At 63.5% G+C, this 12,984-nt stretch overlaps 1 protein-coding gene across 7 annotated transcripts in view; it reads left to right on the top strand.

The window, feature by feature from the left end:
- The window catches only part of KIF1A (kinesin family member 1A), a 70,189-nt gene that overhangs the window by 52,279 nt on the left and 4,926 nt on the right, over positions 1 to 12,984 (top strand). For 4 of the 7 annotated variants that reach the window (XM_045867300.3, XM_045867289.2, XM_045867297.2 and 1 more), the window contains 6 exons: positions 125 to 230; positions 9,531 to 9,645; positions 10,602 to 10,735; positions 11,502 to 11,563; positions 11,906 to 12,051; positions 12,336 to 12,536. In XM_045867300.3, coding sequence (XP_045723256.1) covers positions 125 to 230; positions 9,531 to 9,645; positions 10,602 to 10,735; positions 11,502 to 11,563; positions 11,906 to 12,051; positions 12,336 to 12,536 — 764 coding nt within the window. Of the gene's footprint in view, positions 1 to 124; positions 231 to 2,729; positions 2,757 to 9,530; positions 9,646 to 10,601; positions 10,736 to 11,501; positions 11,564 to 11,905; positions 12,052 to 12,335; positions 12,537 to 12,984 lie in introns of all 7 variants that reach the window. The other 3 variants (XM_045867301.2, XM_045867290.2, XM_045867298.2) reach the window with 1 other exon arrangement.

Here is a 12,984-nt window from a genome sequence, read left to right as displayed (position 1 = left end):
CTTGTGGGCACGGGGGAGTCGGTTCCCTGATGTGGCCTCACGTTCTGGAGCTCCAGCCCAGGCAGAGACCCAGCACCCCCACCTGTCCTCCTGGAAGGTGACTGCACTGTGGTCTTTCCTGTAGGTCGGATCCGAAACACACCAGAAACCGATGAGTCCCTGATCGACCCCAACATCTTGTCTCTTAACATCCTGTCCTCCGATTACATCCACCCGGCCCAGGACGACCGGTGAGTCCCCTCCGGGTGGCAGTGGGCTCTGTTCCCAGCTCCCTGAAGACAGGGTCCAGGCCAGGACCTGGGCTGTGTCCTCAGCCCGCCATGCCCGTAGCCCACCTGGCTTTGTAAGGTCTAGGATGTGTCCAGCCTCAAAACTTTCAGGCCTTCCTTTCTGACACCTCCAGGACAGGTGCCAGGAAGGGAGGCTCGTGGCCTCCAGGCCCCTTGGTGTGTTTGTCTGCACGTTGTCCCATCACTGGCTCACACATTCATCCAGCCTGTTCATTTGGTCACCTGGCGGAGGGGAGTGGGAGTTGAGGATGGATGAGCTGGGTTCTGTCCTCAGGAGTTTCGGGGGGGGGACAGCAGGGTTTGTGGGCAGACAAGCAGGCCCGAATGTCCCCAGCCACACTGCTGTGGGTGGTCTGGGCCTCGGGCTGGGGGTCCTGGAGGAGGTTCTGGGGCGCACGGGTCAGCGGCTCAGCCTCCAGGGTGGAGGCGTGCCCTCTAGGCACTCCTTGGCATGTGCTCCTTGTCACTGGGCTGCTCCTTTTCCAGCTTGCTGTTAATGGCCAAAACCTGGCAGCCGGGGCAGTTCAGCTCCACCGCACCTGGGCAGTGGGCAGGGTGTGCAAGCCCCCTGGGGATGCCCTGGCTGCCCCTGACAAACCAGCCTTGCTGGGGTTTGCCAGGGGTGGGGGCGGGGTGTGAGGGGTGGCATCTGGGGACCGACGGGGGGTGGGCAGCTCGTAACTGCCGAGAGCTGCCCTCTTGGTGGGGACGTGGACTTGGCTGTTCTGAGATGCTGCTCTCCAGGGGCTTGGGGAAATGACGAGAGTGTTCCAGGGTCCTGGACGGCTCTCCCAAGGGCAGACGTCTGGAGGCAGACGCTGAGAGCTGACCCTTGGAGCTCACGCTCTGGCTGTCTTCACGGGTTCCTGTGGCGGTGTGCACAGGAAAAAACATCTTTGAGGGCTGGGTATGCTTGAAGGGGACCGGGGGACCCCGCATTTGCAAGGAAAGCTAAGACCCATAAGGGTAAAGGGTCCTGGGGCATCAGGTCCTGTCCTTCTGACTCCTGGGCCCCGGCGGAGCCTGGCTTTGTCATGGACACCCTGCGGAGTAGGCTCTAAGGGAAGCATCTCCCCGTGTGGGCATCTGGGGGCCAGCAGTCAGAGACCCCGCGAGGGGCAGCTGTGACTCTGGTTCCAGCTCTGCCCAGAAACCTTCCAGAACGTCCCCTGCACTCCTGTGTCCCGGGGAGGGAGGAGTTGGGGTGCAGCATGCTGGGAGGTGTCTCACGTGGAGGTGTCACTATGATGAGCAGGCTGGGGTTCCACCTGGCAGAATGGGAAGCTGGGGGGCACCGTGGGGTGAGCCAGCTCAGGGGCTCCTCTGACCACAAGAATGCACCAGAGGAGGCCTGGCGCCCACCCACACGGGAGCTGCCTGCAGGGATGTGGGGCCTGGGACCCCAGAGTGGAGGGTGGCCCTGGAAGGGATCTGCCTGCTGAGTGAGCTCAGCATTCCCCCTGCCTCAGACCCTTCCTTTGCCCTGGCAACTGCTAGATTCTTGGGGCAGAAAGGGAGTGGGGGTGGGTATTTTCCTTCCGAACCTCCTGCCCCGTGTGGTCTCCCTACACGGAGGACCGTGTCTCTGAGTCTTCCCTTTGTCCCACCAGCCCAGCTGCTGGGGAGACCCGTGGGGGCCTCGGCTCTGGGCTGAGTCCCGGGTAGCTTAGGAGGCTCTGGCTCCTGGCTGGAACCCGGTTCAGCAAGGCTTTGGCTAAGCAGGTCCACCCCTGTTCTGAGAGGCCTGAGGCCCCATCACTGACGGGGCTTTGGTTCTTCATCCTGGGGACTGTGGGAAGTGAGGCTGGCCTCAGGGCAGCTCTGGGGTCAGTCAGCCCTGTGTCTGAAGTCAAGGCTGCCCTGGGCCAAGGGTAGAGGAAGGCCGGTCCGTGGGGCAGGACCATAGACCTTCCCCATAGCTGCTTTGGCCTCAGGCTTGGCTCCCGCCCATGGTGGTACAGCCCCAGCACAGCTCCGACACCCCCAGCCTTGCCCCAGGAAAATCTTGGGGACCTTCCCCACCTGGTGGCCCCTGGCAGGAGCCATTCTAAGGCTTGGCAGGCCAAGCCAGCAGGCTCCGCCTCCCCAGGACCTTCCTCTTCCCGGACCCTGGCTGATGTCCTGGGAGCCCTGTAATGGGCCGCTTGGGTGGGCCCTTCTCCCCCCGAGAGACGCTGAGGCTCAGAGACCCCAGGCCTGGCTTGGGCTGAGGGGTGCGAGCTGTCCACACGCTTTGCCACGCCTCACCTCCTCCTGCTCCAAGGCCCCGTGCTTTGCGGCCTCCCCAGCTCAGAGTGGGCCTGTCGCCACGGACAGCTTCTCTCCGCGCTGCCCCTCCCCTCGCTGCCGCCGCCCTGCCACCCCCGCTGCCCTGCCGCCCGTCGCCCCGCCCCCCTGCCCCGCCGCCCTCACTAACCTGTAATTGTTTGTGTTTTGCAGGCAGTTTCTTGATTCGGACATGCCTAGGTATCATTTGTGCCCCTTGGTTTTATTTCAGCCTCTCTCCTTCCCCAGTCCCACAGCCCTGACATTTAATTTCAGCTTTTTGGATTTCTTCTACACTCGCTCCCCCTTCCCTCCTGTTTCTCCATCTTCTTTAGTTTTATTTCCTTGGAATACTTTTTTAATTTTTTTTGTTGCTTCCTCTCCCATCCCCACCCTTCCCTCTTGGCTGAGCCCCTTCTGCCCGTACTCTTGATTTTGGCTGCTCTGATAGTTTCCTGCCCCTCCGGAGACACTGGCTGGCCTCCTGCTCCTGCCCCGAGCCTTGCCCGCCCCGCGCTGACCCCGTCCCCGCCCGAGTGGGAGCAGGTGCTCCTGTATGCAGGCTGGCCAGCCAGGCTGCCTTTGGCTGCACCAGCCCCACTCCCTGTAAGGTGAAAGAGAAAAGAGGGAGGGAGGGGCTGTGGTGGGCCCAGGACGGGAGGGCAGACGAGAATCAGCCATGCCAGGGAACCTCCACGCTCTGCACCTTCCAACCCTGAGTGTCAGCCCCTCGCCTGGCCGGGATGGGGGCTCCAGCTGTGCTCTTGGCCTTGGCCACCACACACCCTTTATGGAAGTAGGTGGGCAGTAAAGTTGTGAAGGGCCCAGTAGGTCTCTGGACTCACTGGGGTAGTCCCAGGTCCAATGCCCCGGAGGCAGGGGCTCCTGGGCAGGGGACTGCTTCCCCGACTTGAGTGGGGACCCTGCCCGTGTCTGCTGGATGCAAGGGTCAGTGAGGCCCCGGGTGTGGACAGCCTCGAAGTGCCTAATGAAGACCGTCGGTGAGACTCTGTTCTGAGCAGAGGGTCAGGGTCATCTCCTTCTGGGTCAGGTGGATTGTGGTCAGAGCTCCGTGGCGTTGGTCCTCTAGGACAGCTGTTTGGAAAGATGAAGTGAGCGTTCAGAAGGTTTCCAGCAGATGTTTGAGCCTTTAAGCTGCCTGGAGTGGGGCAGGGGTGGGGCCTGCTCCTTCTGTGGAAGGAGCCCCAGGGTGGGGTGGGGGCACGACAGGATTGTCTGAGCCACTGTGAATGGGCCCTGGGCCCCACGGGGCGGCAGCAGGCTGTGGCTCCTGCTGGTGTGACCCCGAAGGCAAGCACGTGTATGCACCTATGTGCCAGGCTCGTGTTTCCAGAGACTACTGCTCCCCGTCCCTGGGGTCCCTGTCAAGGGAACATGGGTGGAGGTGGCCGCTCCCAAACAGGGGGCACAGCCATACAGGCCCAGAGCAGGGACCTGCCACTCTGGACAGTGGGGCTGGCTTGCTGGAGGAGGCCTGGCAGGGAGCTGGGCTGGCTGGGTCCTGCTCTCAGAAGGCTCTGGGCTGGGAGCCCCTTGCTCGGATGCATCCGCTGGACAGGACCCACGACAAGGGTTGTTTCCTTGATGAGTGGAAGCCTCCAGACCCCAGTGTCATTGCTCGGGGGTGTGTGGATGTTTTGCTCGAGTTTGCATTTCCACAGCCAGCTCAGTAGGATAGAGGGGTGCTCACTGGTCCTCAGGCCCCCGCCTCACCCGCAACACATGCCTCCAGGAAGCTCCTGGGTAAAGTAGGGACGATTCCGCGTGGCCAGGAAGAGGCACCAGGGAAGGAATGGGCACCAGTTTTCCTTTTCAGCACCCCAACTTCATGAGGCCCTCACCCCTGCACCTGAGCAGGGAGCCCAGACCCCCAGTTCCCGATGAGGGCTCATTGGCCCCAGCGGGCTTGGCCCGAAAGAGGAGGCCCAGGGCACTGAGAGGAAATGGGGGTCAGAGCCCCAAGCCCCCTTCACGGGGCCCAGCCCTGTGGGGCAGGGAGCCACAGTGGGGGCGGTCCCGAGAACTAGCGGACGGTGGGGTGTGGCGCAGGGAGTGTCTTGTCCCAGATGTGCGGAGTGGGGCAGGGACCTGGGGCAGCCTGGCCGTGCCCTGGCTGGCCGTGCCCTTGGCTAGCTGTGTGAGTGTGAACAGGTGGCAGAAGCTTCTGGAACCTCGTTTTCCTCCCCCCTCAGAAAGGAAATAATTTAGCTCCTGCTTGAAGATGCTGTGACAGAAATGAGATAATGAAAGGCTCTCAGCTGGGCGGCTGCACACAGCTGTATAAACGCAGGTCCTGGGCTCGTTCTCCCCTCACCCCTCACCTGTCAGTCCTTACCCTCACCACTAGCCACGTACCTCATCCCCTCGCCTCCTCACTCCTAGCCACTCACCCTCACCCTTCACTCCCTCGCCTCCTGACCCCTCATCCTCCCATCCCCTCACCTCACCCCATATCCCTCCTCTTTATCCCTCATCCCTTCACCCCGTCCCTTTATCGCTTCACCCCTCACCCCTTTCTCTCTCATCCCTCACCCCTTTATCCCTTATTCCCTCACCCCCTCCTTCTCTCACCTCCTCACCTCCTCAGCCCCTTAATCCTCTTATCATTTCTCCGTTCCCTCTGGTCTGACGACTCTAGAGTGGCACGGTGGGTGATGCCGCCAAGCCACGCACGGGTCCGCAACAGGCACCGCGGAATCCCACTCCCCTGCTCTTAGCTGTGGGATCATGCTGAGCACAGGGTTGAATTTTCAGATTCTCAACACACCCGTTTGCCCCAGGATGCCCGCCTTGCCCACCCGCTAACCCGCCGTGGCTGTGACTCTCGTCACAAGCACCGGGTACAAGTCACCTCACAGCTGTCTGAAGCGCACTGAAGGCCGTGTGCGGCCGGCGTGTCAGGTCCAGTGCGGAACGGCCGGGCGCCGCGCATCGGGGGGGCGACCCTCTGCCCCTACCTGGCAGCCGGCTGAGACGAGGACCGACCCCACCTGAGCTCTGTGGGGACACGTGCAGGCGCACAGCCCGTTAGATCAGGCCGGGCAAACACGGGGGCTCCCGTGTCATAATCCGAGGGGACACGAAATGCCCGCCACTTTTGTGGCTGGGGTGGCCACTGAAGATTTCTGAGCAAGAATCGACATGGAAAAATCATTTTACAGCCTATGACATTTTCTTTGTCAACAAAACTTTTTAAAGCGTTTTCAGTTTTCCCCACGTGGGTCCTCACTTGTTTGAGGATCAAGTTCTATGTCCCAGAGCTGAGTTGGGGGTGGTCCTGTTTCTGGGCTCCTGCGGCCCACGCCCTGTGACTGGGGGGAGTCAGCACAGGCCTCCCCACCCGCCCCAGCTGGTCAGAGGCAAGATGTTGGCTGACAGCTCCTGGAGGTGGCTCGGGGGAGAGGTGCCTCCCTCCTGAGCCCCGCAGTCTTCTGCAGAGGGAATTGTGCAGGAGGGCATTTTTCTTCCAGAAGGGGGGGCCTGCAGGAACCCCTAGGGCTCTGCCACAGGGAAAGGCATGCCCTACCAGCTGCAGGGAGTCCCAGAGAAGGGCTAAGGACTGCGAGCTGTGATAGGGCCTCCCTGGAAGAGGGACACTCGGGTCCCGGCCTGACGGGGGTCTGGATCTGAAAAGTCTGCAGGATGGTGGGGTGGGCCAGGACTGTGGTGAAGCACCAGCATGAGCTCAGGTGCTCTGCTCACAAGGTGGTCCCACCCTAGTATTTCTGCCTCAGTGGGTCTGGGGTGGGGTCTGAGAATCCGCAGTGTTCCCAAGTGGTGCTGCCACTTCGGGTCCAGGGACCCCACGTCTGGCCTGCACGTTTCCCCTTAGAGTTGTATCTGAGGGACTGGCTGGGTGTCCAGTGGGGTTAGAGTGAGGGTGCTCCCTTCCTGGGGTGATCTGATCCCAGAGAGATCCCGAGAGTCCTGTGCTTGCTCACGAGTGGGGGTCCTGGTGTGGTACCCCTGGCTCCCTCTCTGGCTCTCTGGGTGACCAGGGGGCAGCGATCAGTGGTCCCGGGCTATGTCCCGTGGGCTCAGCACCCTCCGTGGCTGTGTAGGTCTCATGCAGGCGAGCTGCCACTCCGCCACCCCTCCCCATCCCAGGCGTACCTGCTGGCATCCGGTGAACCCTCCCTCTGCAGAGGCTTCAGGGGCTCAGGAGTGTTGTTGAGGACCCTTCCAGCCTGGGGCTCCAGGATCTGGCGCCCTTGACCGTGTGGAGGCATGGCTGGCTGTAGGCCAAGGGCTGTTCCGCAAGAGGCTGCCTGGGGTTCAGGGCTGACCAGTGGTTCGGAAACAAGCTGTGGGCAGCATCATGGCTGTGCCAGGTCAGACCCTGGCCATCTTGGCACCTGGGGAACGGCACAGTGGAAGGCGCCATCCTAGGCTGTGGACATGGGCCCAAGGGGCCCCCACCCACCACCCTACCCCCCCTCACATGTGAGACCCACAGGTTCAAGTTTTCAGAGAGATTTGGGGTCACTGGAGTCTCAGAGCAAAACCGACTTTTTTTTTAAAGATTTATTTATTTATTTATTTGAGAGCGAGAGAATGAGAGACAGAGAGCATGAGAGGGGGGAGGGTCAGAGGGAGAAGCAGACTCCCCGCCGAGCAGGGAGCCTGATGCGGGACTCGATCCCGGGACTCCAGGATCATGACCTGAGCCGAAGGCAGTCGCTTAACCGACTGAGCCACCCAGGCGCCCCAAAACCCACATCTTAACTCGACTGAGGGCCTCTTGGCCAAGAGCATCTCCGAGGGGCCTCGGTGAGTGAGCCTCGCGTGGAGGTGGGCTCATTTCTCCTACGGCCCGGCCAGTTCTGGCAGAGTCCATCTGGCCCTGGGGCAAGGCCCCTGGGGTTTTGGCTGGCCTCACTGGGCTGGCTCCTTTGGTGTGTCCCAGGCACGGGTGAGGGCTCCAGGCGAGATGGGGACCCAGCCCTTGGTGTCTGAGTAGCAGCCTGCCCTGGGAGGGGCCAGTTCGTCCTGGAGGCCACACACAGAGCACACGTTGGTGCAGGAGGGCCCTGCTGGACCCCAGGGCGCTAGCGGTGGGCCGGAAGACAGTAGCCTCCTTCAGCGACACGTGAGGCAGGTGGACAGAGGGGACGGCAGCGAGCTGAGCCTCTGGGCCAGGCTGGAGGGTCTGGGGCTGGCTGGCCGACCAGGGTAGGAGACCCTCAGGCTAGATTTCCCCAGTGTGTGGTCAGGGCCTCTTCGAGGCGAGGACTAGTAACAAGAGTTAGTAAGACTAGTGCCACCTGCCCGGCCCTCAGCACTAGCTCCTGCAACCAGCAAGACATCTCCATGAGGCAGGGCAGTGACCGCCAGCGGCTCGTCCGGGAAGCAGGGTACAGAGGTGTCTGGTGACAGCCGAGGTCACGAGGCTGTGTAGCCGCACGCGTCCAGCCCGGGCTACGGCGGACCTCTGGCTCTGCCCACAGGCCTGGCCCACAGGGCCCGGAGCGCGTGGGGGCCCCTGGGACGGAGGGCGTCCCTCCAGGGGTCGGTAATGATCCCATGGGTACCCGCCTGGTCCTCTGGGCATGGACCCAGAGCTCTGGCTGCAGCCGTGGGGGCCGGGGGTCAGAGGGGGCCCCAGCCACCGCCCCACGAGCCGCCCGGGTGGCCGGCGGACACCCAGCTCACTGTCGGTTAGCTTGTACCCGGCCGCGTGACGGTGCTCGTTCTGACATGTCCATCTCTTCTGTGTGTACGTGTGTGTCCTGGCTGCCTCCACCTTTAGCGTTTCATTCGGAAATGACACTAGGTACAGCTCACTTTCTCTTCCGCACTCGCTTGGTCTGTCCTCTTCTGCTGCTCAGTTTCCTTTCTCCTGCGCTCTCTGCCAGTCTGGTCACCCCGCTGTCCTCACAGCCCTTCCTCTGGACCCTTGTCCTTGGTGACGTGTTCGTAACAGCAGCCCTGCCCCGTCCCGCCGCTTCACCCCGTGTCCCCGGAGCGTGCCCTGGAGAGCCGGGAGGCCGCGCCCCGCGTGGCCTCGTCCCTCCTGGCGGCCCCACACTCTCGGGAGGGGCCTGGCCGCGCCGGGGTCGCGCAGCTGCCGGCAGCCGGTGCTGACCTGTGTCTCAGCCGTGTCTTCGAGGATGCTTGGACGGAAACGGGGCACAGCTGGGTGCTGAGTGGTGCTGCCCGGGTGGCCCAGCGGCCACACTGTGGATCGAGGCAAATTCCCCACCTCACATAAGATCCTCTGAGGCGCACCCAGCCTAAGCAAGAGTCGGTGGTTGACAAGGAAAGCCTGTGCCACTGCGGAGGCCACTCGGACTAACATCCTGGCCTCCTAGGGACGGCTTAAACTGCCCTCAGAAGGGATTCTGGGCCACGGGCTTCTGCTCTGCTCACTTTCTTCCCGGGTTAGAGATGGAGACAGGGGACGTCTGCTTGGAGCGGAATGGAGAGGAGCCTGGCTGCGGGGGGTGGGGGGCGGGGGGCGACGCTGTCTGCCATGGGCCGCCCCGGCTTCCACTCCAAGCATCCTCCCCCAAGGGGAGGAGATGGGCCACAGAGGGTTTTGGCAAACCCGGGCAGGTTGGCCCCTCCTTACTCAGACAGGGCAGGAGGGGGCGGTCCCCGTTCTGCCCTCTCCCCTTCTCTCACCTCTCGGTCTGCCTCCACCTCCCCTCTCCTCCCTCTCTCTCTTCCCCTTTGTTGCCATGTCCCAGCCCGCTAGCCTCCCTCCCTCCCTTCTCTGCTCCCTCTCCCACTCCTGCCTCAGCGCCTGCGCTGTGGGCTGCCCCACCCGTCCATGCACAGGGGAGCCCGTCCCCCCCAGCCCGAGTAAGGAGGAGCCTGTTCTCCACACCGCCCAGGCAGCTCTCCCCGCGGTGGCCCACACGTCTCTGTCCGTGTCTGTCCGTCTGCATGTCCCCAGTCTACGAGCGCGGCCCACGTGCTGTCATGTTTTACCTTGTCTCCACTTCCTTCCAGGACCTTCTACCAGTTCGAGGCTGCGTGGGACAGCTCCATGCACAACTCTCTCCTGCTCAACCGGGTCACCCCGTACCGAGAGAAGATCTACATGACTCTCTCAGCTTACATCGAGGTGAGAAACCCCCAAAGCCACCATCCCCCAAGCCTGAGCTGCTTGCCATGGGGCAGTGAGGGTGCTCGGTGGCCCCGGATAGCCCCAGATGACCCTACTGTCTTCTCAGAGGACTTGTCAAGTCCTTGTTCAATCCCCGTACTTTCCAGGGCACTGCTCACAGCACCCACCTCCCATCCCACTAACTTCAGGGTGCGGTTTTGCCCTTGGGCTGCGGGATGGCTGCACCCAGGCTTCAGACAGGCTGAAAACAGAAGCCTGCTGACCCCACCCTGGGGTCTTGGGCTGTACCTTCCCTTCGAAGCTCTGGGGGAGGCTGGGAGCACGGGCATTGCTAGCTGGGTGCAATATCGAGGCATTAGGAGGTTCGGGGTAGGCAGCCGGGGGCACAGGGACGGCAAAGGCACCCACCTCCTCTCCGAGCCTAAAACTCCAGCTGTGATATGGGGACCCACTTGACTGCCTCTTGGGATGGTGGTTTGTTGGGGAGACTCTGCCAGGGCTCTGACCCAGTAAGGCCCCGGCACACACAGGCTTTGTCGGGGTGCTGTTGAGCTTCGGGAAAACAAAAGAGCCAGCTGTGTAAGACACAGCCCGTCAGCGCCCTGGGAAGTCACGGAGAGGAGAATGCGGGTGCAGAGCCAGGAACTGCTTCCATTCTCACTGATGTTTCCAGGAGGGTGTCTCCTGATCCCATGGAGAGGCAGCTGGGACCCGTGTCTGGGATCCTCGGGGTCCCAGGCACCAACCCCTGGCCCTCTGCAACCCGGGAGGTGGGGCCCTGACTCTCCCCCAGGAGTCAACAGGGGGAGCCGAGACCTCCCACCTGGGTCTGGGGCCATGCCAGGGGCCCAGAAAGGTCTGAGGCTGCCGATCGGTGGTTAGAAGGGGGTCTAGGGCCCGGGTCCTGTGGGGGTGCTCATGTGCCTGAGCCCCACCCCTGCCCCCCATGGCAGATGGAGAACTGCACCCAGCCAGCCATCATCACCAAGGACTTCTGCATGGTCTTTTACTCTCGGGATGCCAAGCTACCTGCTTCACGCTCTATCCGCAACCTGTTTGGCAGTGGGAGCCTGCGGGCCTCGGAGAGGTGAGCCTGCGGGTGGGGGCGGCGGGGGGCTGCACAGGGAATGACTGGGAGAGGTGAGCCTGCCCACGGCGGGGGGTGGGGGGTGCTGCTGTCTGGACTCTGCATGGGGAGTGGCGGGGAGTGTCCAGCAGAGGCTCGAGTGACAGGCCTGCTGCAGGCCAGCCCGGATGAGAAGGCAGACTGGCCACTCTCCCAATCAGTCCCCTGCCCTGGCGCCCTCCTGTCAGTGGTCCTGGGGCCCTACTCCGTCCCCATGGCTGAGAGACCTCCTCCCCAGGGACCTCAGGGATCATGCCAGCAGGACCGGGGGCCTGGGATGGGAAAAGCACGCTCTGGACAGAGCCTCTTGCCTCTTGGACGCTGGTAGCACCCAAGGGAGTAGAATGTCAGGCCCGGGGCTAAGCCACCTACGTTCACCTTCAGTGAGGCTCCCCACACGGTCTCGTGGACCCCAGTGTGCAGGACACTCGGGGCACAAACAGGAAGACGGAGTGTGGGGTTCAGGACGTGGCGGCCTGGCTGGCTATGACCCAGGCATCCGGGGTCACGTGGTGAGCATGGGCGACTGCCTGCCGGCTGGGCCCACCTCCATGACAAGGTTGGCTGTGTGCGCTCAACCAAAGGGGGCCCGGAGGGGTCAGGGCTGCAGCTCAGGGCCCCCCACGCCAGGCCACTGGCATGGGTGTGCAGTGGGACCGTGCCCAACGTGCCTTTGACAGGCCCTTGCTGTGCCTAGTGTCCCACGTCTCCCCTCTGCTTCCTGCAGCAACCGCGTGACGGGCATCTATGAGCTCAGTCTGTGCCACGTTGCCGATGCCGGCAGCCCAGGTAGGCCTCTGCCCTGCTCTCTCTGCTGGGGGCGGCACTTTGTCAGGGAGCCAGGTTTCCCTGGGGTCACTCAGGTCGGCTCAGCCAAGCTGCTGTTTTGGGGGGCCCTCCCTTTCGGGACCCACGTGCTCATGTGTGGATCTGCGGGGTTGTCCCGAGAGGCCAGAGGACAGTGAGGGGAGAGGCAGCGCTGGGGGTGGCCTCATCCACCGTGCTGGATGACTTCCTGTGGGCGAGGCGCTCCCCGGGGGGACCAGCCTCCCTCCGTGGAAAAGTCCCCACCCTGAGCCCAGGGCCTGGTGCCAGGGCAGGGATGTGGCCAGCCCAGGGTCCCCTTTCTAGGGATGCAGCGGCGGCGAAGGCGAGTGCTCGATACATCTGTGGCCTACGTCCGCGGCGAGGAGAACCTGGCGGGCTGGAGGCCCCGGAGTGACAGCCTCATCCTGGACCACCAGTGGGAGCTGGAGAAGCTGAGTCTGCTGCAGGAGGTGAGCTTGCACGCAGCGGGCACGGACGGCCCAGGCGGCAGGTGCGCTGGGAAGCAGGGTGCTGGGAGGCAGCTGCGGCAGGAGCGGGAGTGTCCGTCCGCTCAGTGCACGGGCGCTGGGGCCGCAGACGCAGGACGGAGGGCACCCCGCTCCGCCTCGGCGGCGGCCGGGGGGCCTCCAGGCCCAGTCGCGTCCGCAGCGCGGCCAGGGGAGCGGTGGGTGGGCTCTCCCGGGTCCCGGCGCCCTGGGGCGCAGCGGCCGAGTGCGTCCTGTCCCTCGTGCAGGTGGAGAAGACCAGACACTACCTCCTTCTGCGAGAGAAGCTGGAGACCAGCCAGCGGCCCGGCCCCGAGGCGCCGTCCCCCGCCTCCAGCGAGGACTCCGCGTCCCACGGCTCGTCCAGCCCCTGCTCCCCGCTCTCAGCCGAGGGCCGGCCGTCCCCTCCGGAGGCCCCCAGCGAGAGACAGCGGGAGCTAGCCGTCAAGGTAGCTCAGGCAGCACTGCACTGACCCCGGCCCCTCCAGGGCTCTGGTGACCCAGCCTTGTCCTATCAGAGCAGGAGGGGGGAACGAGGGGTCCACAGAGGCCCCTTGCCTGCCCCTCACTCCACCCACAATCGGATTTGGCAGCCTTTTACAGCTTCCTCCCCCAAGCAGTGATCTGCTTCCTTGAATACCTGTGCTGATGGGGAGCTCACCCCCTCTATCCAGAGCTGGCTCTTTCTGTGGCTCAACGGGCCACTGGGAAGATCTCTTAGACTGGGCAATGCTGCCCCCCTATCTTTGCCCTGGGCCCGGGGCCTGCTCCCAGAGGTTTCCCTGGCTCACCCATCACCTTGGAGGATGGAGCTGCTGCCTACCTTGAGCTGCTGAGCCCGGGCCCTCAGCCAGTCCTCCACACCCAGGGGCCGTGCCTGTGGCCAAGCCAGGTCCT

The sequence above is a fragment of the Mirounga angustirostris genome, unplaced genomic scaffold (genome assembly GCF_029215605.1).
Source record: "Mirounga angustirostris isolate CCGP_5_RB_7025 unplaced genomic scaffold, mMirAng1.0.hap1 SCAF_3, whole genome shotgun sequence".
Taxonomy (NCBI): Eukaryota; Metazoa; Chordata; class Mammalia; order Carnivora; family Phocidae; genus Mirounga; species Mirounga angustirostris.
Note: the sequence above shows the minus strand (reverse complement) of the source record. Positions and strands in the feature narration are given on the sequence as shown.